The 23,616-nt window shown below is 36.7% G+C and overlaps 1 protein-coding gene across 6 annotated transcripts in view; it reads right to left on the bottom strand.

Moving 5' to 3' along the window:
- COL14A1 (collagen type XIV alpha 1 chain) overlaps positions 1 to 23,616 on the bottom strand; it is a 112,627-nt gene that overhangs the window by 26,234 nt on the left and 62,777 nt on the right. For all 6 annotated transcript variants that reach the window (XM_071738282.1, XM_071738283.1, XM_071738284.1 and 3 more), the window contains 13 exons: positions 23,060 to 23,206; positions 20,776 to 20,850; positions 19,334 to 19,473; positions 17,994 to 18,117; positions 16,872 to 17,015; positions 14,387 to 14,551; positions 12,975 to 13,013; positions 12,626 to 12,764; positions 10,219 to 10,361; positions 9,165 to 9,274; positions 6,547 to 6,705; positions 2,590 to 2,667; positions 2,222 to 2,308 (listed from right to left, as the gene is read on the bottom strand). In XM_071738282.1, coding sequence (XP_071594383.1) covers positions 2,222 to 2,308; positions 2,590 to 2,667; positions 6,547 to 6,705; positions 9,165 to 9,274; positions 10,219 to 10,361; positions 12,626 to 12,764; positions 12,975 to 13,013; positions 14,387 to 14,551; positions 16,872 to 17,015; positions 17,994 to 18,117; positions 19,334 to 19,473; positions 20,776 to 20,850; positions 23,060 to 23,206 — 1,550 coding nt within the window. The remainder of the gene's footprint in view (positions 1 to 2,221; positions 2,309 to 2,589; positions 2,668 to 6,546; positions 6,706 to 9,164; positions 9,275 to 10,218; positions 10,362 to 12,625; positions 12,765 to 12,974; positions 13,014 to 14,386; positions 14,552 to 16,871; positions 17,016 to 17,993; positions 18,118 to 19,333; positions 19,474 to 20,775; positions 20,851 to 23,059; positions 23,207 to 23,616) is intronic.

The raw sequence follows: 23,616 nt of genomic DNA, 5'->3' as shown, positions 1-23,616 counted from the left end.
GAAAACAACACAAGAGCCTCCCCCATTTTTCTCATAAATTTGTTTTAGTGGTTATTCCTAAGCACTACTAAGGTTGTGTAACTAATCTCAAATTTTTCATTTATTTGGCTTCTACTTCTAGCCAAGAATTCCTGTTATGCTTTTTTCTTTCATTTTAAAGAACTTCTTAAAAGCCAGTGCTTTCTCTCAGAAACACCTCTTAATCAACAATTATCAAGCCACTACCTTATTTCTTTTTAATAGTTAAAGCTTATGAAGCACTGAAAGCTTTTCATTACAATCAAACTTTTCCAGTCCTACAATATTTGTTGTGTCTTTCCTCACCTCCTCCAGCTCTGCAGCACTCCTTTCAACATGCAGGTTTGTGTGCTATCTTACTTCTACTCTGCTTGGGGAACCTCAGACAGCATGATCAAATTCTAGCAAAGATTAAGCCATAAAAGCACTATCCCATAATGAAATCTCCCAGATGACCTTATCTCTAAAAACCACTTTGTCTTACCCAAACTGACCCACTTCCTAAAAGAGCATTAAAAATATTTCCAATACTATCCCACACAAATGGAAGCTTTCTATTCGAGGTCTTTTTAGTCTAATGTCCAAAACTGGCTATGTAGTAGAATCCTAATACCTTAAACAGAAAAATCCTTGGCTTAGAAAAAAGTCACATGACAATTTAATAACCTGGAGGAGTACTGACCAGACATAGAGCATGTGACTTTCCGACTTTTTGTTGGCACAGAGATGAACACTGACTTTATTCTTTTACTCTGCTTTTTTCTAGGCCTCTTACTTTTTTTTCCAGAGCTCTGCCATCTAACTGCCTGGTGAAAAGGTATCACATATAAAAGGTTGAGTTCCACAGTCACATACTTCACTGCCTAGGTAGTGATTTTTCTGCTACATTTTAAGCCTCCTTTTGCATGGCACTATGCTACTCAAATTACTGTTAATCATAAATGTAATACAGAGAAGTAAATAGGTTTAGTGCTGGGTTAAGATTTAGTAATTCCTGATCTTTGAATATTTTGAGCTATAGGAACACAGACCCTTTCAGTCAAAGAATTTTTAAACATTTCTCATTTTACTATTCAATTTTGGATGCATTTTTGTGTGAATTATCCCATAATATTTTTCAAAAAATGCAAATTAAACACCTACATACAGAAATTAAAACCTTCATCCATACTTGATTCATAACCTACATTCAACTAGGAAAACAAAATGTTTTTTTCTTGTTTGAGATGCACTTCTTCAGTTAAATTTCTACTGAGTTCCTTTTCAAGTTTTTGTACCTGAAATTCAGTTCTTGCAGAAACACTACCCTCTGATTTGTTACTAGGATAAGTATCTGGTAAGATCTACTACATGAATTTTTTCTATACAAGTCAATGTTGGTATTGAACACATATCTCATGTAATCTGCATACTTTAACCTTTTCAGAAACTTATATTTCTTCAATTTCCTCACTGGCTCCTTCTTTTCAAAACATGCTCCTGGAGCTTCTGGGACACATTATGAAGAGAGAAACACACAATACAAACTTCATCACAATAGAACCTCATCTCCAATTCAGCACACAGCCCTAAGGTGCCAGTCAGAGTTATCAACCTAACTGTAAAAGAAAAAACACATGAACTTTCTACAAACAGCCAAGTTAGGGTTCTCATTAAACTAAGCCAGTAACAGACTATTGCAAATAGAGCCTGCAACTTCTCTGGACTGCTGAAAATCAGACACAGACTGCAAGATTGAGTTATCTAACTGTAGTGACCCATAAATGGGGCTGTCATACCCCATATCTTTAATTTATAAGAATACAGTAAACCGACCATTTCAGAAAACTAAACTCCAAGCTATGTTTAATACACATGCTCTAGAGTAGACTGAGAGCAGGTGATGAAAAAATTGGAAATAAACAGCACTAACTATGGCATATCTACTAATGCTACAGGGAGGTAACAGGATTCAAGGTCTAAACTCCTTCAGGTCTTGATTAAAGCATTAAAATTTTTAATGAATTATTGGGCAAGAAGGTTTTTTACAGCACATTATTTGGCATCTTTGCTATTAATAGAATACAATTTTATCCCTTTGCCAAAATTTAAAACCCTATTTTAAGCTTATTAATTATGCAACAGCAGTACATACATGTCTTGGAATAAAGGTGGCCAGTGGACTATTTGGGTCAGTTAACCAGAAACCTGAATAAAACCTTACCGGTGGTCCAGGAGGTCCAAGGGGACCTTTATTAGCCTCAGAACAGGAACAAGCATGAGGAAGGGCAGGGCAGTTCTCCTCATCTCTCTAAGGAAAGATCAAGATAGGAAGAGAGTGATGTCCAAAACTATGATTCAGAAACTAAGAATTTTATGCATCTAAGGCATAGCACTATGTGGACACGAGAAAATTTTGCACCCACTTCGTTTAGCAACATACATCACATTGACTTGCAATAGGACAAGTAATCCAAGCAGACTTGTTTTTGTTTTTTTTAAACTCTTAATTGTCCATTTCCATCAAAACACTTGTTCAGTAAAGGGGAAAATAAAAGGTTAATTCTACAGTTATTAAAAGAGGTTGCTTACCAAGCCAGGAAGCTCACAGCATTTGTCCCGATTGGCCCATGAGGTAGCACAAGCAATGTCAAACATCTGTAACTGCAACTGTTTCAAAACAAAGGTGATGTACAACATGACTGTTAAGGATAAGTGCAAATTGGAGCCATCAGCAAGAAAAGCTGTCTTAATTAAAGCACTCAGAATAGACAGATCATAGGGTATTGACCAAGAGCAGCTAGCCACAAATGTGATAACTTAAGCAGTAAAAGGCTTGTGTTCTAATCAAATTGTCCAAATTATCAGACATTACTTGGCTTAAGCAAGCTGTTCAAGCTTTGATACTGCAGGCATTTGTTGGATTAAATTCCTGATATTAAATTGGATTAAATTCCTGATATTGCCCAATGGTGTCTCCCAACATATTTTCTAGCAAAGAAGACATCAGGAGACAGGCAGAAGAGAGTTCGGGTCTCAAAACTGAGTAATTTCACTTAACCCACTCGTATGGTGCTCAGATTTTATGTGGGACAAAGTCTGCTGTAGCCTTACACTGGAGGTGAGCCATAAATAATATTTACCATCTTCTCCAGTTTTATTTTACTTTAGAATATGCCCTCTCTTATCCATAATATCCCCAGGCAATGAAAGCTGAAAGATGGTGAAAAACTGGCTCAGCACACGACAACATTGGGCAGAAAAGAAAAATCCCACCATAGGTCTGGGAACATGGTTTGGACAAGAATTTAATCTACAAGAACACACACATTTGGCAGAAATAATGTCTGCTAGGTACTCAGAAACAATACACTAAATATTGCTCAGTGGTAAAACCAATTGTCTCCTTTACAGCCTCTAATTGAACAAAGGGATCTAGAGAGATGAAGCTTTTTTCTGTTACTATTTCTATACTTTTTCCATGCATCATTTATGTGCATACTGACTAGAGAGGGGAATGGAATGGAACAGAACATCCCATTAAATTAACCCCACATGTTAAAAAATGTGAGGAGCTGCTAGAGATAGAACTCTCTTTGGTTTTGTTCCCATTATTATTTTCAGCAGCATTACTTTAACACTAAAACAGAGGAATGAATTTAAAGACTTTCTTAAACTTCATTGCTTCTAAAACTATTAAAATGAACTACATATGTGCACCTTTGGTTTTACCTCATTTTTCTTTCATAAGTCAACTATTTTATTTTTAGAAAGGAATAATTTCATATACATAGAAATTCTTTTTACCTGCCAGCATATTAGCTCGTTTATAGATATGCTGCACCCCCAGATGCAAACACACATGAGCTGGCTCCATGCTAAGCACCTTAGAAAATTAAATTGCAGCATGAAGGCAGCTTTTGGACCTGTGGTTTGGCTCCAGAAGTCCTGCCCTGATTCCAACAAGTCTGTGTCCCTAGCTATGTCAAATGCAAACTGGCTCCACGTGGAGCCACTTAGAAGCCTCTTCACTACACATCCCAAAGCTACTAATTCTGGGAGCCTGAGATCATTAGATTGAGCACTGAAACACATAAACTTGTTATCTAGGATTCCAAAGGACCCCTGGCATTTGCATGATATGACACTTAAGCAAATAAGATGTCAGAAAAGGACTGCAGAAAGGCCTGAGCTGGTTGTGCAAAAAGCAGCTTAGGTGCAGAGGTAGCATAGCCATTTTTATCATAATCCTGTCCATCCCAAGCTATTCTGTTATCCTGAAAAATGGAAGGTTGACAGTACCGGCTCAGTTTATGCAATCCTACATAGTGATGTATGTGCATTAATTTTCTCTGGGTTAGACAATATACATTTCCAGAGTGACAAAGCAAGTTGGTGTAAAATAAAGAGCAAACAGACATTCCCTTGAATTGCTGTATTCACCATCCAAATGTTGAATGACTCCGTATTCTTATTTCAAACAATTATGTGGGTTGCTCTGACTCAAGCTAAGTAACTAAACAAAGCTTCCTTTGCTACCATTAAGCATTTATTCATAGTTCTCTATATTAATAGTGATTTTGCTTTCAAAATATTCAGTCCCAAAATCAGTAAGACAGAAAAGTCTGCCCATCCTCATCTTCTCAGGCTACAGTTCTGTAAAGATTTCTCAACAGAAGATCATTGCCCACATTACTTTCTTTTTCTTTTTTTAACAGTACATATACACTGAGATAAATATGTTAAATTTGAAAAAAAAAAGCAAACAACAAACAAAAGATTTGTGAATTGTAAATAAATAATGTTAATGCTGGACTTTTCAAATTTCAATGGAAGAATAAGAAGCATAACCTGCTGCCTGTCATGGTGAGGTTTCATTGCTCTAACTGGCTCAAGTGTCTACCCTAGAGACATCTCACTATTGAGGGATATCTACAGGGCTAGGCAGCTTCAGCCCAGTACAATATTTTGCATAATTCAGGTCATTGCACTGGATTTATTTATTAAAAAAAAACAAACAAAAAAAGCACTAAAACATTCTGACAGTGTCATGCTGTTCCACATGAATCAAGTCAGAACAAAACATCCACAATTTTATTCCAAAGTAATTGTGTGTTTTTATGTTATGTAATAAGCATCTCTAAAGTTAAAGCATTTAATGAAAATATATAAATATTTAGCACCGATAAAATTCAACAGCAAAGAGCTGCACTGACCTGTTGTGAGAACATCTATTCTGCTTTCTACTAAATGTCTTTGGTGCCTAGTTTTTGGAGTAGAGGGAACCAACTCATTCATGCCTTAAATGTGACTTCACACAAATGGTACTCAATATGAAAAAAAGCACAGAATGGAGACTTCATAGAATGGAATGGCACTCTCTTATCTGCCTGTGATATGGTTTATGTGGTAATACTTGAAGGCAACTAAACAGTCCTACAGAGTAAGGAGTTTTCATCCTCAGCTCCACATTTCTAGTCTTACGTCAGATTTACAGTTCATTTGAACAAAACAAAATTTTTCAGTGAGTGGGCAGTCTGACTTATCTTTTATAGATTCCTGGTTTCTAACAAAAGATACCATTTCTTGCCCCTTCTTTACAAAGTGTTCTCTAATTCCAAGATTTCCTAAGTTTGCCTTTTTCTGTTTCTATGGGAATGCAACTACAATGGCTTCTCTGTGTAATTGTCTTTACAGCCTTCATATCATTATCCATAAGCCTGAGGCCTAAAGGCTTTTTTTGTACACAGACAGAAATATTCTGAGGGCTTATTTTTTACTAAACAAGAGCATTTCCATATAGTAACAAGTAAATACATACTTGAAACCCCATTCCTATTCAAATCAAGCCCTGAGTTCAAAGTTGACATTCTCTGCTACCCTCATTCCAGAAAGTGAGCATAAGATACTGCACAAAACACTTCCTAACAACATTGCTAGACCTTAAATTCTTCTTCAACAAATAAATTTACCTGAAAAACCCAAGCAAACCTCCTTAATGATATCTGAAGCAAAATGCAAAGACTCCCATATGTTGCAGTGCAAAGGGAATGATCAATTACTGCTTCTAGGAGAATAATTGCACAGGAATGAAAGAGTACCTAATCTTGGGAAGTAAGTTTCCCATTAAGAACTAGATATAGCTTTTTTGGGGGGGAGGGATGCCTGTGTAAAAGTAATTCAATTATTTAATGAAGAGACAGTGAGCTTGGGGGCAAATAAAGAGCAAGAGACATGGAAAACAATTATCACTCAAACCAAAGTTTAAATGATTACAGGCAAAGGAGCTTCACACTGTATTACTCTGTGTTCTGCTGAGAACAGTATTTTAACAGTAAGGATCTAGTGATTCCATTTATTAAAATAATAAAAAATAGATTTTGCCCAAGTTGAGAAGTATTGCAGGCTTTTGCAGGATTTCTGAAGTGCTGAAACTTTACAGTTTCAAATACGAGTTCACTCTGCTTCAACTTTAACTACAAAGATCCTGAACATTCATTTTTAGGCTATTTTAAAAATTATTTAAAGAATTCTTATTGTTCTACTCACTGGTGCAGAGTTGTCTCTTGGTCCTCTGGATCTGACCATTCTCCCAAGCACTTCTATGCCATCAGAACTAATATTGCCTGCTGCATTTATGGTCTTCTCGCTCACTTGCTTGCAGTCAATAATTATTTTGGCTGTAGTCTTGCTGATAACAACATGCAACTAAGTAAAAGAAAGGATGTTTTAACATACCAAAAATCACACAGAATATATTACTTACCAAGCAAAGAGGAGAATTTTTTAAAATGAGGTCCTAATTCTGTGTCTGCTAGCAAAATTTAGAGAATAATCCATAGCAAATCATCTAGATCACAGAATCACTGAGGTTGGAAAAGGCTGCAGAGAGCAACAAGTCCAGCCTATGACCTAACACCACTACACTGGCAAGACCATGGCACTTATGGCACTAAGTGCCCTATTCAATCTCTCCTTAAACACCTCCAGGGATGATGACTCCACCACTTCCCTGGGCAGTCCATTCCAACATATGATCACCCTTTCTGTGAGGTAGTGCTTCCTGATATCCAACCTAAACCTCCCCTGGTGCAGCTTCAGGCCATGCCCTCTCTTCCTATCACTCACTGCCTGGGATAAGAGCCCAGTCCCCACCTGACTACAACCTCCCTTCAGGTAGTTGTAGATACTGATAAGGTTCCCCCTGAATCTCCTGTTCTCCAGGCCAAACAACCCCAGCTCCCTCAGCCTCTCCTAATAAGACTTTCCCCCTAGTCCCTTCACAGCCTCACTGCTCTCCCCTGGACCCACTCCAGCACCCCAATATCTTTCTTGAAGTGAGGGGCCCAGAGCTGTGCACAGTACTCGAGGTGTGGCCTCACCAGCACTGAGTGTAAGGGAAGAATTACACCCCAAGCCCTGCTGGCCACACTATTCTTGATGCAAGCCAGGATGCCACTGGCTTTCTGGGCCACCTGGGCACACTGCTGGTTCATGTTCAACTGGCTGCCAACCAGTACTCAGGTTCCTCTCTGCCAGGCTGCTCTCAGCCACTCTTTCCCCAGTCTGTAGAGCTGCATGGGCTTATTGTGGCCAAAGCATAGGACCCAGCACGTGATCTTTTGGAACTTCATATGGTTGGCCTCAGCCCACTGACCCAGCCTGTCCAGGCTCATCTACAGTGTCTTCCTAGCCTCCAGCAGATTGACATCCCCTAGATGACCTCTGGAGATCCCTTCCAACCGGAATTATTATAGGATTCTAATCTGTTCAATATACTTAGCTTATTTTTCTGCTTATGGTACATCTGCAAACAAACTGGCAACTTACGTAATTTATTCATTAAGAAAATATCTCTGACGAAATATCTACACAATATTTATAGACCTGCCACATCCTAAAGAAACCTTGACTTACGTAGTCAGTAATAATTCCAGTGCCTTGTATGACCCTACTACATAGCACTGGATTTCATCAATTCATCACTTTTAGCCACTTGCAAAAAGCCTTAACTCAACAGTAAAATTTAGCCTGCAAATATACATTTACCCTGCAGCAAAACCTTTCACAGTAAAGGTTTTACACTGAAAAAAAGTAAAATCATATCAAATGCAGTACTGAAAAGCAAAGCACAGTAACAAAGTTGCTTCATTTTGCTTTAACTCAGACTCTGCTGTCCATCACTGATGCTGCAAAGACATTCCCAGCAGAGAAGAACTGTCCCATCACGAGCAAACTCCCAGTTAGGCAAAGAAAGGAACAAGATTTCTCGGGGGAGACCAGATGAAGAGCTTGTAGAAATGAGGTATCTGGTCTGTACCAGTACACTCTGTGGAGAGCAGAGCCCAAGGTGAGAGAATGCCAGGAAGAAGTGCTGTAGCTGCTTTGCTCTGGGCTCAGCTGGAGCTAAATAACTGAAAAGCTGCTGTGAATTTGGTCTCCTGACAAAGACATGTATAGCAGGAATCATCATTCAAAATGCAGAAAAATTATTAAGAGGAGTATTTCCTAGAGCCTCTTATATTCCTCCAAATCACAGTTTATGAGTCAGAATTAATCCCCAGCTCTGACACACCTTTCCTTTCTTGATCCATCAATTAAAAAGAAGTACAGAGAAGTTTAGTTCTATAAATAATATTAATTTATGTAAATAACAAAAGCACCTTTCATCACAAATATTTGCTAAAGTCCCAGTACTAATATATCTGCTTTTGGAAGGAATGTTATGAGTTCTTTAACAGCCACAAAAAGTTCAACATGGCATAGCCCTTAAAATATGTTTTAAAATAACAACTATGGTTAAAAGAAAAATTTTTTTTTCTGGATTTGTTTTAATTTTGAATGATATTTCTAATCCAAACCTTAAAAATAAAAGCCAATTTATTTCTAAGTTACTTTTCAAGGCAAGTATTTTTAATCAACTCTAAAATACAGGCACAAAGCATGACATGATATTTGATCACATCACCTTTATCATAAAAATTATGATTTGTTTAATGTCAACTCAATATTGCAAAGTGAGTTAAGACACTTTGGTAGATGATTCTGCATCTGAAAAATACTTTTTTTTTGGCAACAGTTTACCACATGGAAGACTATTTCAAAACATAAAAAAACCTCCTAAACATTTATTTAGAGTGGGGTTTTTTCTTATTATCATTACAAACCTTATGAAAACTCCCGTAAAATATCTTCCTTATTTCAGGACCTTCAAAAGTCACAGTTTGAAAATCTCCTTTGTAGTCATAGTTAAAGAAAGTCAGAGTTTTACCACCATCTATGTGAAAATTAAAATAAAAGCTGTGTTAGAGGAAGAAAAGCCCTGATATTATTTGAAACATTCAACATTCTATTTAAAAAAGATAGTCAAGCATGTAAATCAAATTTTAGCAAAACACATTTATAAGTGGTACACTGACCTGGAATTATCAAGTTATCTCCAAGAAATCTTTTTCCTGGTTTGACAGGAAGGATGGGCCAGCAGTTGGGAATCTACCCCACCCATGTCTACCTGGTCCTATTCTCCCCACTATTTTTATGTAGGACTTGGACAAGAAAATGATGCACAGATCCTCGAGCTAGCTAAATGCCTACTTTTCACCTATTTCAAATTGATGTGTCAAAAAAATTCTAGAAAACACAGAAAGATAAGTACTGATAACTCTCTTTAAAAAATGGCACCTACGAGGAACAACAATTATTACAGTTGTGGAAGTCAAATCAAATAGAAATTAAGAGTCACATGAGTTAACTTGTCTAGGTTTAAGTCTGCTATCTGCCAGATTTCATTGCTACTATGCACACTATGCTGTCAACATCATTATAAGATATAACAAGATAGATTCTATTAGAAACAGATTCAGAAAAGTGGAAATTTTAAAAGTAAAATTTTACTTATATTTACTAACATTTTACTTAAAAGTAAAATTTACCCTTACATCAATTTACATGTAGTACAGCTCTTTGGATGTTACTATTACTGCTCCCAGTTTAGAGCAGTTTACTCAAAATTTTACTCTAACTCCAAATAAAAACTCAGTTAAATTAAATCTAGAAACCATCTAAATCTAGAGACTAAATCTAGAGACAACCACCTTCCAGAGTCAATTAGTTGTTCTGGCAACAGATTAAAACATTGACAATAATAAAATTAGACATGCAATGAATCATTTATAGAGGAAAATAAAAAAAAAAGTCACTGATAAAATATAAAATACATACTATCTAGAATAACTCCAACCAGTGGTTCATATTGTTCATTTAGAATCTCCCAAAGAGCAAATGGCTCTTGAGGTGTGTCAGGTAGTATACGAAAGAGAAATGTAATGGTGTAATCAGAAGGAAGACCTTCAGGATGTAAATATCTGCAAGAGAAATAACATTTTTTAAACAGAAACATTAAATCTGGTGATTTACTCACCAGAAGTTCACTTAACACACTTTCTGTTACTCTGTTTATTTCTTTGGAAATCAAGACTGAGAAGCAAGTGTTTGAAAAATCTACTCAACTTGATAATTATCAAAATACTTAAGAAGAAATGAGAAATTTTCCCTTGAAATTTACAAAATTTCCTTAATTATTAGGTGGTGGGTTTTTTTTGTTTTTTGTTTTGTTTTGTTTCTGGATTTGTTGGGTTTTGTGTTTTTTGTTTTTTTTTTTTGAAGAGCAAATCAGGTTAGTTTCAAGTAAAGCTGAAATTAATTACATTAAAACCTTTTGAAAAACAGTAACCACTAGCAAGAAGTTTGCAATTGACTGGTTTAACAAACAATGAAAACAGAAGTTGCTTGGAAGACCAATCTCAATAGGCATGTCCTTTGTCATTAAGCCATCACTAATGAATAGAAATCAGGAGTGACAGAGAATGTCACAAGAAGCTTTATAAACCAGAGGGAGTGTAGTTTGCACATTTCAAAGCCAATATATGAGAAAGTGACATCAAAACAGACCACACATAGAGAAATACAGTCTGTTCTACATTTTTTTTCAGAAGAAAGAAGAAATTTATGTTTTATTTTATGCCATTTCCTAGAATTTAATTTAATTTAACCTTTCGTTGTCAAATCCCAAAGTGGGAAATTTGGACAAGTGTCTGAAACAACAGACTGTACTTTGAAAAATATTAATTAGCCTGATTCCTTAAAATCATAGTAAAGGGATCTGAAAGAAACCTGAAGAAGTTTTTAATTAATTTATTTTCCCCCAATATGATAAGTTCCTTCAAAGTGTTTCTGGTACTTGTATGATATGAAACATGTTGGAAAAGGAGCTAAATGTGATATATAGTGAACATATTCTGCCTGTAGATAATTGAACATTATGTTTCACTGCACATTTCCCACAGAGAAGAGAAAGAGGAAACTCAATAGCTCCAAGAACAAAGCCTTCCATTATGCTCATTGTCCAAAGTGCAAATGAAAGAAAATTCAGTAAGCAGGGTGGGACAAACACAAGTTTTGGGATATACAGAGCTCACGTGGGAGAATAACACTAATGACATTCAGTTGCATTCAGATGGGATGCACAAGTGGTATGGGGACAAACAAGAGGTATTATTCAGACATACCTGTAGATCATTAAGAGAAAGGTATTCTCTCAACCATGAAAGGGAGTGAAAGCCTAATGAAGCAGCTGAGGGGACAGCTAGAGAAGAGCATATAAATGGAGCAGATATGATTAGAAAGAAGCAGAAAGGGAAAAAGAAGTCAGAAATGCCACTCCCCCGAAATTCCAGTCCATCTAGACCCTGGAGGCATCTAGCATGGAGAATGCCTTTAGCATGGAGAATGTGAAACAGCTCCAAGGAGTATAGCTCCAACATCAGAGGATAATCATTGAGATGACATCTAACATAAATCTTATAAGTAGTTTCAGCTAAAAAATACTTTTTGCTTTGATTTTTAATTCAGCAGGGCCATGACTTTTTTCTTCTGCCACTTTAGCACAAATTAGGGGGCTGGACTGAGAGGAACCAAACCAAATACACATACTGTTCACAGAAATGGAGAATTTCCTTCACTTCCTCTGAGGAATGACTAAGAGAAGAGTTCAATGGGAGGTTTCTTCATTTTCTCCTTCATTTTTCTCCCTTCCATCCTTGTCACTGGACTATGCCCTGCCCCCCAGGAAGGTACTAGTTGGTGTTCACACAGGCTTATTTCAGCATAAGGTAATAATCTTCCTTTGAGTGGTCATAGACTGAGGAACAGAGTGACTGAGGACATCTAAAGCAGGTCCCACTCTGACTCAGACTTCAAAGAGATTCCGCTCTCTGTTAGACTTCAACCCACTTTCCCCCAGCATCTTCCACAAAATACTACACGCTGGATTCTGACCAGACATGCTGCACAAAATTGTGTGGTGCTAAACTGGCACAAGACTCAAACTGGCTTATGTGGGAAACCCAAAAGAACCAGTTGGGTTACTGACTTTTAACCCCAATTTGTATTCTGAGTGAAACTGAGGACTTGGGACACCAAACACTCTTCCTATTTATTAGTGTAATGTAGACATACACTAGCATCTCTGATTTTTTGATGTGAAAATACTTATCCCTGAAATGAATAATTATCTGCACTGGACAATCATCCTCATGTATTTTATAAGTATTCATATGTTAATACATACTTGGTAGGCTGGGATACCAGTGCATCCTTGTGCAGTCTGTAGCATGGGTAAACATTAAATGTACCAGGTTCCATTGAAACCCCTTCCACAGCTGAAAATTCCTTTTCAACCAAACCAAACATTTCCATCATTTTAAAACCTGGAAGGCATGAAGATATACATTACATTAATGTAAATTTATACCAAATGACAGGAAACAATAACTTGAGCTGCATCAGAGGGTTTCATATCACCATCTGTTTAACAGCTGTCAGCATAAGGAAAAATTTATTGCCTACTACAGTGAAAAATCAGGTGATGAAAGTGATTCCATAAATCGGGAAGAAAAAGGAACAGAAAAATACTGTACCTGCAAAATTGTTGCCATCTTTAACTACCAATGGGCAGGCTGGAAAAGAAGGAAAGACATATTTAAAGATACAAGAGATGTCCTACTGGATCAGAACAATGACCCATTCAGCCCCAGTACTCTTACCCCTGACAAATGGAAATGCTCAGAATTCACAAGCATTATAGCAAAGATGTTTATGGGTACATCCCTGTGTGTTTCATATAATATCCTTTTATGGATCTGATGTCCACCTGATGCCCTTCTATGAACCTGCTCATGTGGCAACAAATTCACTGCCTGATGTGTAAAAAAAAGTATGTCTTACACTGATTTTAACCAAATACTTCCTAGTTCACTATTTGTGAGCTTCTCCAGCTTAACTCCATCTCAAGCTCAGTTACTTTAGCTGGCATTTTCTGTGCCTTTTCAGACTCCACAGTAGCCTTCATAAACAGGAGACCAGAACTGCACCCAGCATTTTAGATAAGTGTGCCCATTTGATTTGTTTTAAATTTTTGTTCTGACAGGGAAAGAAGTTCACTAATTTCTTCCAGGAAAGGTGCCCCAAGAAATCAGTAAGTCTAGATGCAGGGTGTCTAATATGGCACCCTAGGATATTCTTATTTGGAGATCACTTTTGTCATACAAGCACAACTGACCAGTAATTGCTAGTATTGAGAATTCTCAATGTTCAAAGTTGAAAGCAGAGTATGTGGTCAAAATTGAAAAACTGATGTGATACAAGCAACATATTTGTTGCTTCACCAGCTCTGGTAACTCAGTTCTATGCACAAGGACTCCTTACAAATATGAATGAGGAACATAAGCTATATGATGCCTACTTCCTCACTTATATAAGGAAACATATTGAGGGAACACACCTAAAAGCACATAAATTATTGACCTTTAACTATTAAGTGTTGCCCCAGAATGTCCTTCATTAAGAACCTGAAGTGTGGCATTTTCACATATTCCAAAGAGTTTGGGTATGTTTTATGCATTTTCTTAGCTACAACTCTTCTACTTTCTCTGATAATACAAACATTAATTATCAGCTCTCCATTGATAAATTAACCATGCAATTTGAGTAATAATGAATGTAGTTAACTTACCCTTATGGATGGTTAAACTAGCCTAGCAAATTAATTATAATCAGCTTTTTATCAGTAAATTCTGAACCATCAACAATTTTTGAAATCTGAAATAACTTTCTGACTACTGATTCTGGATCTATAGCAAACAGCCATTAATTATTTTGAAGTCACAGCACCTTAATTTACTAAGTTTCTCAGTGAAATAACGTATTATAATATCTGCAGTAAATTATGTTAAAAAGATGAAGAATACCTCTTAATAGAAAATTAGCAGTTACAAAACAACCCAATATTTAGCACTTATTTTAGAAAAAAATAAAAGTTAAAATGGCTAACTTGCTGATGCAGTTTCACAAACAAAAGTGATCAGCTCGTCTTCAATCTTTGTAAAGGCATCAAAGTCATCCACAAAGAAGACATGTCTTTCACTGGGCTTGCTGCCAATATTAACTAACTCTGAATAGTCAGCATCAGCTATTCCAATAGCAAAAAAGCTGAAACCTGTGAAAAAAAAAAAAACACAAAAAACCAACACACTCTTGTGAGTCATCCATTCAGAGAGTGGAAATACAATATGAACAGAACCATATTAGTACTGGATTTCTTCCTAATTAAATACAAAGATGGAAATTTTATTATTATTCTATGACACAAGTCAATTCATAAAATAAATCATAGCATGGTTTGGGAAGGAAGGCATTTTAAAGACCACCTAATTGTAGCCCCTCTGCATGGGCAGGGACATCTTCCACTAGACCAGGTTGCTCAAACCCCCAACTGACCTTTTCTTGAACACTTCCAGGGATGAGGCATCCACAGCTTCCCTGAGCAAACTGTTCCACTGCCTCACCACCCTCATAGTGAAGAATGTCTTCCTAATGTCTAAACAAAATCTAATCTCTTCCAGTCTAAAGCCATTACTCCTTTTCCTGTCACTATATGCAACAGAAAGGGATTTTAAAAATCTGTTATAATGGAAATAAATTCTCTCAGAAATTTCTTTTGGCTATCATTAATCACTTAATTAAAAAAGCCAATGCTAAAGTCTTTTCTTGAAAACATACATGACTGCTCAGTAGTTTACTTTTAGCATGTGTTAAAAGCTTTTCTAATATAATGCTACACTATATTACACACAAAACTATCCACATATTATGTTACAAAACAAAGTTTGTAATTTACTTTGTTACAAACAAAGTAAATAATTTCCTTTAGATCTTTTATTACAGATTTTGTTCATTTATTACAACCTCCAAGCCACTACTGCCTCATGAGTGAAAACACTGAAATAAATGCATTCTCGTTTCACCAGCAACTTACTTTCACTGGCTAAATCTATTGTATATATTCTGCATGAACATATTTTGAAATCTGAGCCTGACTTCAAAAATTTAAATGAAATGGCTTGTATGCTATATGACTGAGGAGCAGCAAACTACCTAAAGGTCTTTTAACATTTTCCTTTCCATAGAAAATAAAGGAAAACACCCTGTCTACATCAGGCTGAGTCTTGTTAATGGACATACTGTTCTTGCATGGCACAGTCCCAAATTTATTCCAGCAGAGCAATATTGCCATTAAGTTTGAATGAGGCCCAAAGGCATTCATCACCTTCTGAGGACTTTTTAGCACAACAGAACTTTGACTTAATTCATTATAATAACATCTTCATGTCTCATCCAAGATTAGTACCTCTTCATGCCAGTCTCAATCATAGATGCAGTTCAGTAATTGTTTCAACCTTTCTGCAGCCTAAGCATAGAGCATGCCCAGAAGAAAATGGGATATAAAGTGTCATTTGTCCAAGGTGACACATCCCAATTAGCAAGGAAGCCCTTGTCATAAAGTATCTCCTCTCAAAGCCATCACCAGTCTAATAGTTAATAAGGAAACTGCTGCAAGGCTTACTTGACAGTTGAATATTTTTTGTTCAGTTTAAACATAGACTCCAACTTAACCACACATACAGGATTTTCTTGACTGCTACTTGAAACAAGTTATGCATGCTCTACTATTTTGTGATCTGATTTTATTCATGAAGGCACTGCACTTGGAACCTAACAATAACACAAACAGGCAGTCAAGCTCAACAATTCCTTTGGGTTTCAGGAATCAGTAATATACACTGGCAACTTCATAGCTGCTGAAATCTAATTGCAAATTAAAAAAACACAAATGTAATTTCTTTTTAGATCTCTTCACTTTAAAAAGATGTTAACTTTTATCTTCCATCCTTGTTTTGTTCCATGTGGCACACTGTGCCCTTTGGATTTTGATACACCCTCAGTATCAGACATTTCTACAACTATACCAGTTCTTATGCTTAGATTCACAACACTGTGTGGCTGCTTAAGGCTCTAAAACTGGAGGTTTAAATAAAAATTCCTAAAGGCAATTAGTGCAACATAAGAGCAGATCAGTACCAGTAAAACAACACATGAAAGAATTTTCAAAGGACCTCTTGTACAGAAAACAAAACAGTTCAGTTTGCTGCTATTTACAAGACTACACTTCACAGATGACAGTCCAGATTCTCAGGATCATGTACTCTAAATTATTCATCATGGGAGTAATTCCATTGACTACTACATAAGTTTAACATTGCTGCCAAGATGGAAAATTATAGCATTAATAAGAATAATAATAAAATGTCCAGAAAAAAAACATATCCTAATGATATTCTGAGTTTCTTAGCATTTGCTGTTTTCTTTAAACTTGGCAATCTTCATGGAGTAAAAGTTACTATTATCTCATGCCACACATCATTAAAATTTATAAGTAAAAGCAAAATGTGAATAGTTCTTAAAAATATATGTTTTACCATCTAGTTGCATTTCTCTAGAAACTTTGTTCACATCATCCTGTGATCGCCCATCAGTAATGACAACCAAAACCTTTGGAATGCCCCTTCTCATGCCTGCATCTCCAGTAAACAAAACTTCTCTTGCATGTTTAATGGCTTTTCCTGAAACAGAAAAAATTGACAATATATACTTATACTTTTACATAAATCAAATTTCTACTGGCTTCTCACATCATCTTAGACATCTATAAAAAGAGAAATCTGCTGGGTCCTGAGTAGTCTGTATATTAGTGCATTATTAATAGAGATTTAGAAAAGTTTAATTTTTACCCTAAGCTTTGAAAATTTAGCCATTCATTTCTTCAGTCCTTGAGGTGAAGTTCAAGAGCATGACGTGTGGGAAAGGGTTAGAGATTATAAAATCTTCCCTTACTGGACTGTAAGGCACAGTCCAGGTAACAACTAAAAGTGCCAATGTAGCATTTTCTTGAGTAAATGGAAAATGTGTTATTTTGATACTACTGAGACTGGATGCAATGCAGCAGCTGCAAAAAATTTCTATGCAATCTGAGAATAATAAAACATATGGTTTCCAACTAAAACAGATTTTAACCCTTTCAGCACTCAGCTGTAATTTCTTGACATCAGAAAGCTATCTTAAGGGATTAATTAAAATATAACTACATTCAGTCAACAGATATCTTCCCCCAGTCCACTTTTACCACTGAAGCTTAACTGTCCTGGCTTATAATTAATTCTACATGCTCTGCAAACTCCCTCCCACCTTCTCTCCATTCCCACTTTTCCACTTGCCAAGCTTTTTGCATTATTCCTCATTCCATCTTGCAAATCCCCAAAGTCATCATTCACTTCTGCCCATCTGCCCCTCTCCCTTCCCCTCTGATCCTTGACATCACTGTTGGTCAGAGGGGTGAATACCCAGCAGTAGAGGGGTGAAGACTGTAAACAGTGGATTACAAAGACTCTCAAACTTCAAAGACCAACCTTTCCCTTCCAGTGTGGAGAGACCATCTTCTCAGTTTTTGCACTGCTAGATTCAACCACTTTGCAAATGAGAAAGAAATACTGGACAAAGAGTAGCAGGTAGAAAACCTACATCATAATCATGACATTTCTCACCTGTTTTTGTATTTCCTCCTTTGTAGGCTATTTGCTGAATAGCTTCCAGAAGAGTCTCTTTTGTTTTGTATGCATTCAATTTAAATTCTGTCCTGGGATCATCACTGAACTGAATTATTGCCACCTGTGCACACAGAAGATGTGTTCTTTACTAAAGCACCACCCAGTATATAAGCAAAAAAGTAAGTGAATCAGCACATTTGAATCAGGGATTTATCTTGTAATTTTTTTCATCTTTAAACTGAAGCCAGAAATCTTTTTCTCTTTAAGAAGCTTTCACTAAATAAAATTTAATTTTACTCTCTGCAGCCTTGGCAACATTCTAACACTTTCTGGTTCCATTTTTCAGCAAACAGGATAAGAAAAGTAATACCCACTTTGGTGAAAGCAGTCTCAATGGAGCCCAGAAGCCAAATCCTAGTTAGCTGCTCACACATGTACAGTGAATCATGCACTGAATTGCAGGGACTCCATTCAATCTCCACAAATTAATAGCTGCACATAAATAATTTAAGGACCAATGCTGAAGCTAGTAATAGAGAGATGCAAGAACATATTCTGAAATATTGCCTCTCCCAAATATAATCTACATCAATCCAAACCCCGTGTTTTAATATTAAACCTCCACAACTCACAAAGCATTTATTGAACTTCATATTCTGTAAGTAGTGTCACTGATTTAGAAGGAGCTATTCACATGCTTAAGCTTATGCTTGTGCACAAGTTTCTCAAGCACCACAGACTGTATTTTGGGAAAATAGCCATATAGCAAGAAACAGTAAAAACTGTGCACACTTCAGGGTTTGGACAAGTTAAAAATAATTTTCTGTGCTATCCCAAACTGCAGGTGGAATTTAGACTATTAATCTATTTGCCAATAATTTTTTCCAAAGCAGAGTTAAGCACTCCTATTAACAAACTCAGAACAATCACTGTAAATCCTAGATTTTATTTTATACACTGTAGTTTCTGTAGAGCATGTGATTTTAAGTAAAGGAACCTTTGATTTTCCTTATCAATCAGTTTTTTAGCTTATTTAGAAATAAACACCATAGTGAGTACCAATACAAAAAACATTAATACAACGTATGCCATTAGAATGGTTTAGATGAGGAAGAAATGACAGTCATCATGAATGCAAAACTCATATCATTAATTTCACCATATGGTGTATATAAACGAAGATATTGAAAAAAAAAAAAGTTGTCCTGAAGCAGTTTATATTTTCAAAAGAACTGTAAAATTGTGTCAGTTACTTTTGTATTCATCTAACTTCTGGTGCTAGTCTAAAATACCCTGTGTCAGTACATGCACCCTCCTTCTCTTTAGATGTGTATTACCTGTGTTCCATCAGGACCAATCTTATCCAAAGCTCCAACAGTGCTATAGAGGAAGCTGATTATTTTATTGAAATTGTCATCTCCTATACTCCATGACCCATCCACCAGGAACGCAAGGTCAGCTTTGGCTGCTTTGCACACTGAGAAAGAAAAGCAAGTATTTTGGAATTAAAGCAATGTCTCAACTCCTCATGAAATCTCATAAATCACTTAATAAAATTCAACCGTCATGAAAAGCCCTTGTTTAAGGCTTTAACAGACCTGCTGGCATTGACTTCAGTGCAGCTGCAGCACCAGCTGAGCACTCTAAGGGTGAATTGTTTGCACTGACACATCTCTAACACAGAATACACTTCAAGGCCATAATGGCTCTTTAAAACCTGGCTAACCATTTTTATTTAGGTTGTTAAGTCAAATCACACATGAACTTATACAATCCCAGTCTCCTAGCATGACACAGTAAGCAAGATGAGAGAATCTAGACTGTGGAGGTTCCCAGTAGGAAACAGGTCCCTAACCTCTGTACTGTCTAATGCTCACCCCTTTTAAGTGCACTATTTAGCAGCAGCTCAGGTTTCCCCATCTGATCTTATTCCACCAAGTTCTCATGCAAAATGGCCTGCAGGGCTGTACACCTGGTCACAGAAGTTGCTCACTCTTTCATGTGAACTGGGAACCTTCAGTGCTCTACAAAATCCAAGTCTATTTACTTGGGATTAGAAACAAACAGTCTCAAAGTAAAGTTACATTTTTCAGCATATTTTGTCTTGAAGAAAAATTCAGAGAATGGGACAAGAAGTTATGTACCCATATTTCTCATTTTCTTTTGAATACTCCTTGGATCAAAAAAACACAACAACCCCGTCTGCTGCTGTGCATTTCTAACACATACACATACACAAAAGTTTTGGGATTTTTTTTCCCCTGTACTTTAAGATTAAATTCACAGTCATTCTCTATACATCATTTTGGTGCACCAACTTCAAGCTGATGGACCTGACCCTCAGTTTCCAACAATAATGCTCCCCTCACATAAATGCTTATGAGACTCAGTACAGAGCACTACATGTTCAAATGACACATAGAAGTCTACAATTAATGAGAAGAGACTGAACGTGGCCAATACTTTTCTCTTTACCTAAAGTAGACATATTTTTTAAATCATGCTGTTTTAGAAGTTAACTTACTCTAGACTGCCTGCTTCAGTTGCAAAATATGTATGATTTGGGAGTTATGGAAAAAGAAAATCTCACACATATTAACCCTCCTTTCTGCAGATTTCAACAATACATAATGATATCAGATTTTTGGCTCATTAAATGTAAGCCAGCTGCCTTAAAAGTGTCACTATAGGAAATGCATTTTGAAATCTGATCCTCACGGCAGAAGAACATTGTGTCAACACTTTAAAATTATTACAAACCCAGAAATGCAGCACTTACCCTCTTTCGCAGGAGGAATTGTGGGTGGTGGTGGTGGTGTTGATGGTGTTGTTGGAGCTTGAGTTGGAAATGGTACTGGGCAATAAAAGGAAGGAAAAAGGCTTAAACGTTCAGTATGTTTTAGCTATATTAAACACAGCATTTTCTACTCATGTCCACATTTAAAATTAATTATCTTTAATCAACTAGTTATGCAACTGGAGAGGAATCTAGTGAGTGAGTGCATGGAATGTTTTCCTCTACTGACCACCTGCAAAAGGACAGTACTATTACAGAGCAATTAATGGCTGCAATCCAGAATGATAGAATGATAAAAGTGAACTGCTATTGGAACTACCCTTTATGGGTTTCCTCAGTACAGCAGACCATGTGGCTGCCCTGTTCTTGACCTAGTATCCATAATTCATCTTGTAAAAGGACAATGTCCTTTTCCTTTCTGACCACAACCAGTTCTTGGTCACAGAAAGTATTTCTCTACCCAGCTTGCAAGGAAGACATTAGTCCTGCAATCCAAAATACAGAGACAGCACAAAAGCAAGCCAGTGCCTGCAACCAGAGCAGATCACAGTCTGCTCTGATACAGATTTTCCTGAATTTGGTAGAGGCTTTGTTATGCTTCCAACTAGAAATGTAGTTCTGACCTCAACCCTACAGGACTGTGGCTTTGCTGCCTGCAGAAACTTCTACTATGTTTACTGTATACATTTCCTGAGAACTGTCTCATCCTTTTCTTGAAAATAAGCTTTGGGGTGACAGCGTCCCAGAAACCATGATGACAAATTGACAGCTTTGAAGCCACAGGTGATAGAACAGCATTCCTTCAATTAAGATTATGCTTGTTATGTGGTGTAAATTAAGTTTATAGACAATGGATAGAGTTAAATAAACAACTTCAGAAAAGGCACCTATCTTAGAAAAAGATTAGTGCAAACAGGATTTATTATAAGCCTCATGTTCACATCTAAGCTGACTCCCACTGCAGCTGATGAGGGTTCTCCCATTGGCTTCATCAAGTAAATGGACCAAGATTCTGAAATATCTACAAGAAACTAATGCCCAGGACTTCCATGGCTACAGGCAGACCAGGGCCAGGCCCATTTATAAATGTTCACAGCTGTAGCAAGATCACTTCAAAAGGCAGTTCCTTTCTCTCCTAAGCACCAGAGAGGTACAGGTCAGCCTAAAGAGTGGTTTTCAGGTTTTGATTTTTGTTGCTTTTACATAGAATCTTTCAGGTTGGAAAAGACCCTTGGGAGCATTGAGTCCAACCATCATCCCTACTCAACAAAGTTTTCCCCTAAACCACATCCCCCAACACCACATCTTTCTTCCAAGGTGATGCAATAGTTTGTCTGCAACACAAACCATCTTTTTCGAATAGACAGGTAGGTCAAGCTGTGTTCTTACTTAAGTCTCCTAACACCCTGAACTGCAGAGCACACAAAATCCATTTTTCATAAAATCAGGAGAAGCTTGGCTTTGTCCCTAACTTTTCTGAGAAAGAATCTTAGATAGCTGACGAGGGGAGAAACGCACCTCAGCAAGTTTTTCCTAGGTGAAACCGTAAGTGTAGGAGTGTTGACTTGAAAGTCAAAGTTATAAGAATTATCTACCTTGAGAGAAGGGTAACAGTATTATGGTGTATAGTAATGTAGTATGGGAAGAAAGGTATCATTGAGATTGAAAATGGGTTCGATGAAAGAAATTTAATATTAAAATATCCACTCTGTTCTTCCTGTATTTGTTTACAGTATTTTGAACATTTAAAACCAGGATCTTGTTTTAATAAAGAGCTGTGAGTGGGGTTTTTTGCCTAGCTTGTGTTATTGAGAATAATAACTAAAAAGTTGCTTGGTTTGTTTTAAAAATACATAAGCAGAATTGGTATCAAGGTCCCAATTAACTGTACAGACTGGTGAAATTTTACTAAATAACAAGAGATGCAGGATTCAAAACTTTCCCTGTTTGCTTCATATTTCTAGATTTTTGTTTTTTCAAAGTCACAGATTTTCAGAGTATCCTACAGTGGGATTTTTTATGAAGAGAGTTAAACCATCCTCCCTGTTTCACTCTCATTAAGAAGTCCAGTAGAGTTGCTGAATGTGACTTCATGAGTCATTCACAGCAGTAGTGTAAGAATTCTGCAGCTCTGCGGAGGAGTCACAATGTAGCTGAAAAATTTAAAACTCAGCTAAAGTCAACTGAATAGGAATAGCCTATCCGTGGGCAAAGAGCAAAACACAAGAAGCAACCAAGCATTACTACTCTGCTCTATTTTACTCACGTGTTGTCTCCATAATGCTTACAGCAGGGCCCTCTATCTCCTGCAGCTGTGTATGAACACTGATTTTATATTGAGTTCCAGGCATCAGCTCGAAGAAGCAATGTCTAGATGTCCCTCCACCAAGATTTACTTCTTGCTTTTTCCCATCTGGAATTATAAAAGAAACAATTAAAACATTTCCCTTACTGTTATATTGAATAATGTAATTTAAATCTGAAAAAAAAAAGGAGGACATGACTTATAATTATAATTAATTATAAATTAATAAACTAAATGCTGCCTTATTTCTGTAAAGTCAACTCATGCAGAGGTCTCAAACATTTCATCCTTCACAACTAAGTAGTAGCTGAAGAATGTGTCAGACATATGCAGGAAAAAAGATTAATTTCACCCCACATACTAGTAATAAAAATCACTAACACTGTCATCAATGGGCTTTGGATGTGGTCCTAAATTATTAGAGTCTAATGAGGAATTGTTGCATTATGTCATTCTACAGTATCCTTTGTCTAAACCTCTGGTTCTCTGAGTCTGTACTGGCCTTAGTAATTATCAAA

Source organism: Heliangelus exortis, chromosome 2 (assembly GCF_036169615.1).
Source record: "Heliangelus exortis chromosome 2, bHelExo1.hap1, whole genome shotgun sequence".
In the NCBI taxonomy this organism is placed as follows: domain Eukaryota; kingdom Metazoa; phylum Chordata; class Aves; order Apodiformes; family Trochilidae; genus Heliangelus; species Heliangelus exortis.
Note: the sequence above shows the minus strand (reverse complement) of the source record. Positions and strands in the feature narration are given on the sequence as shown.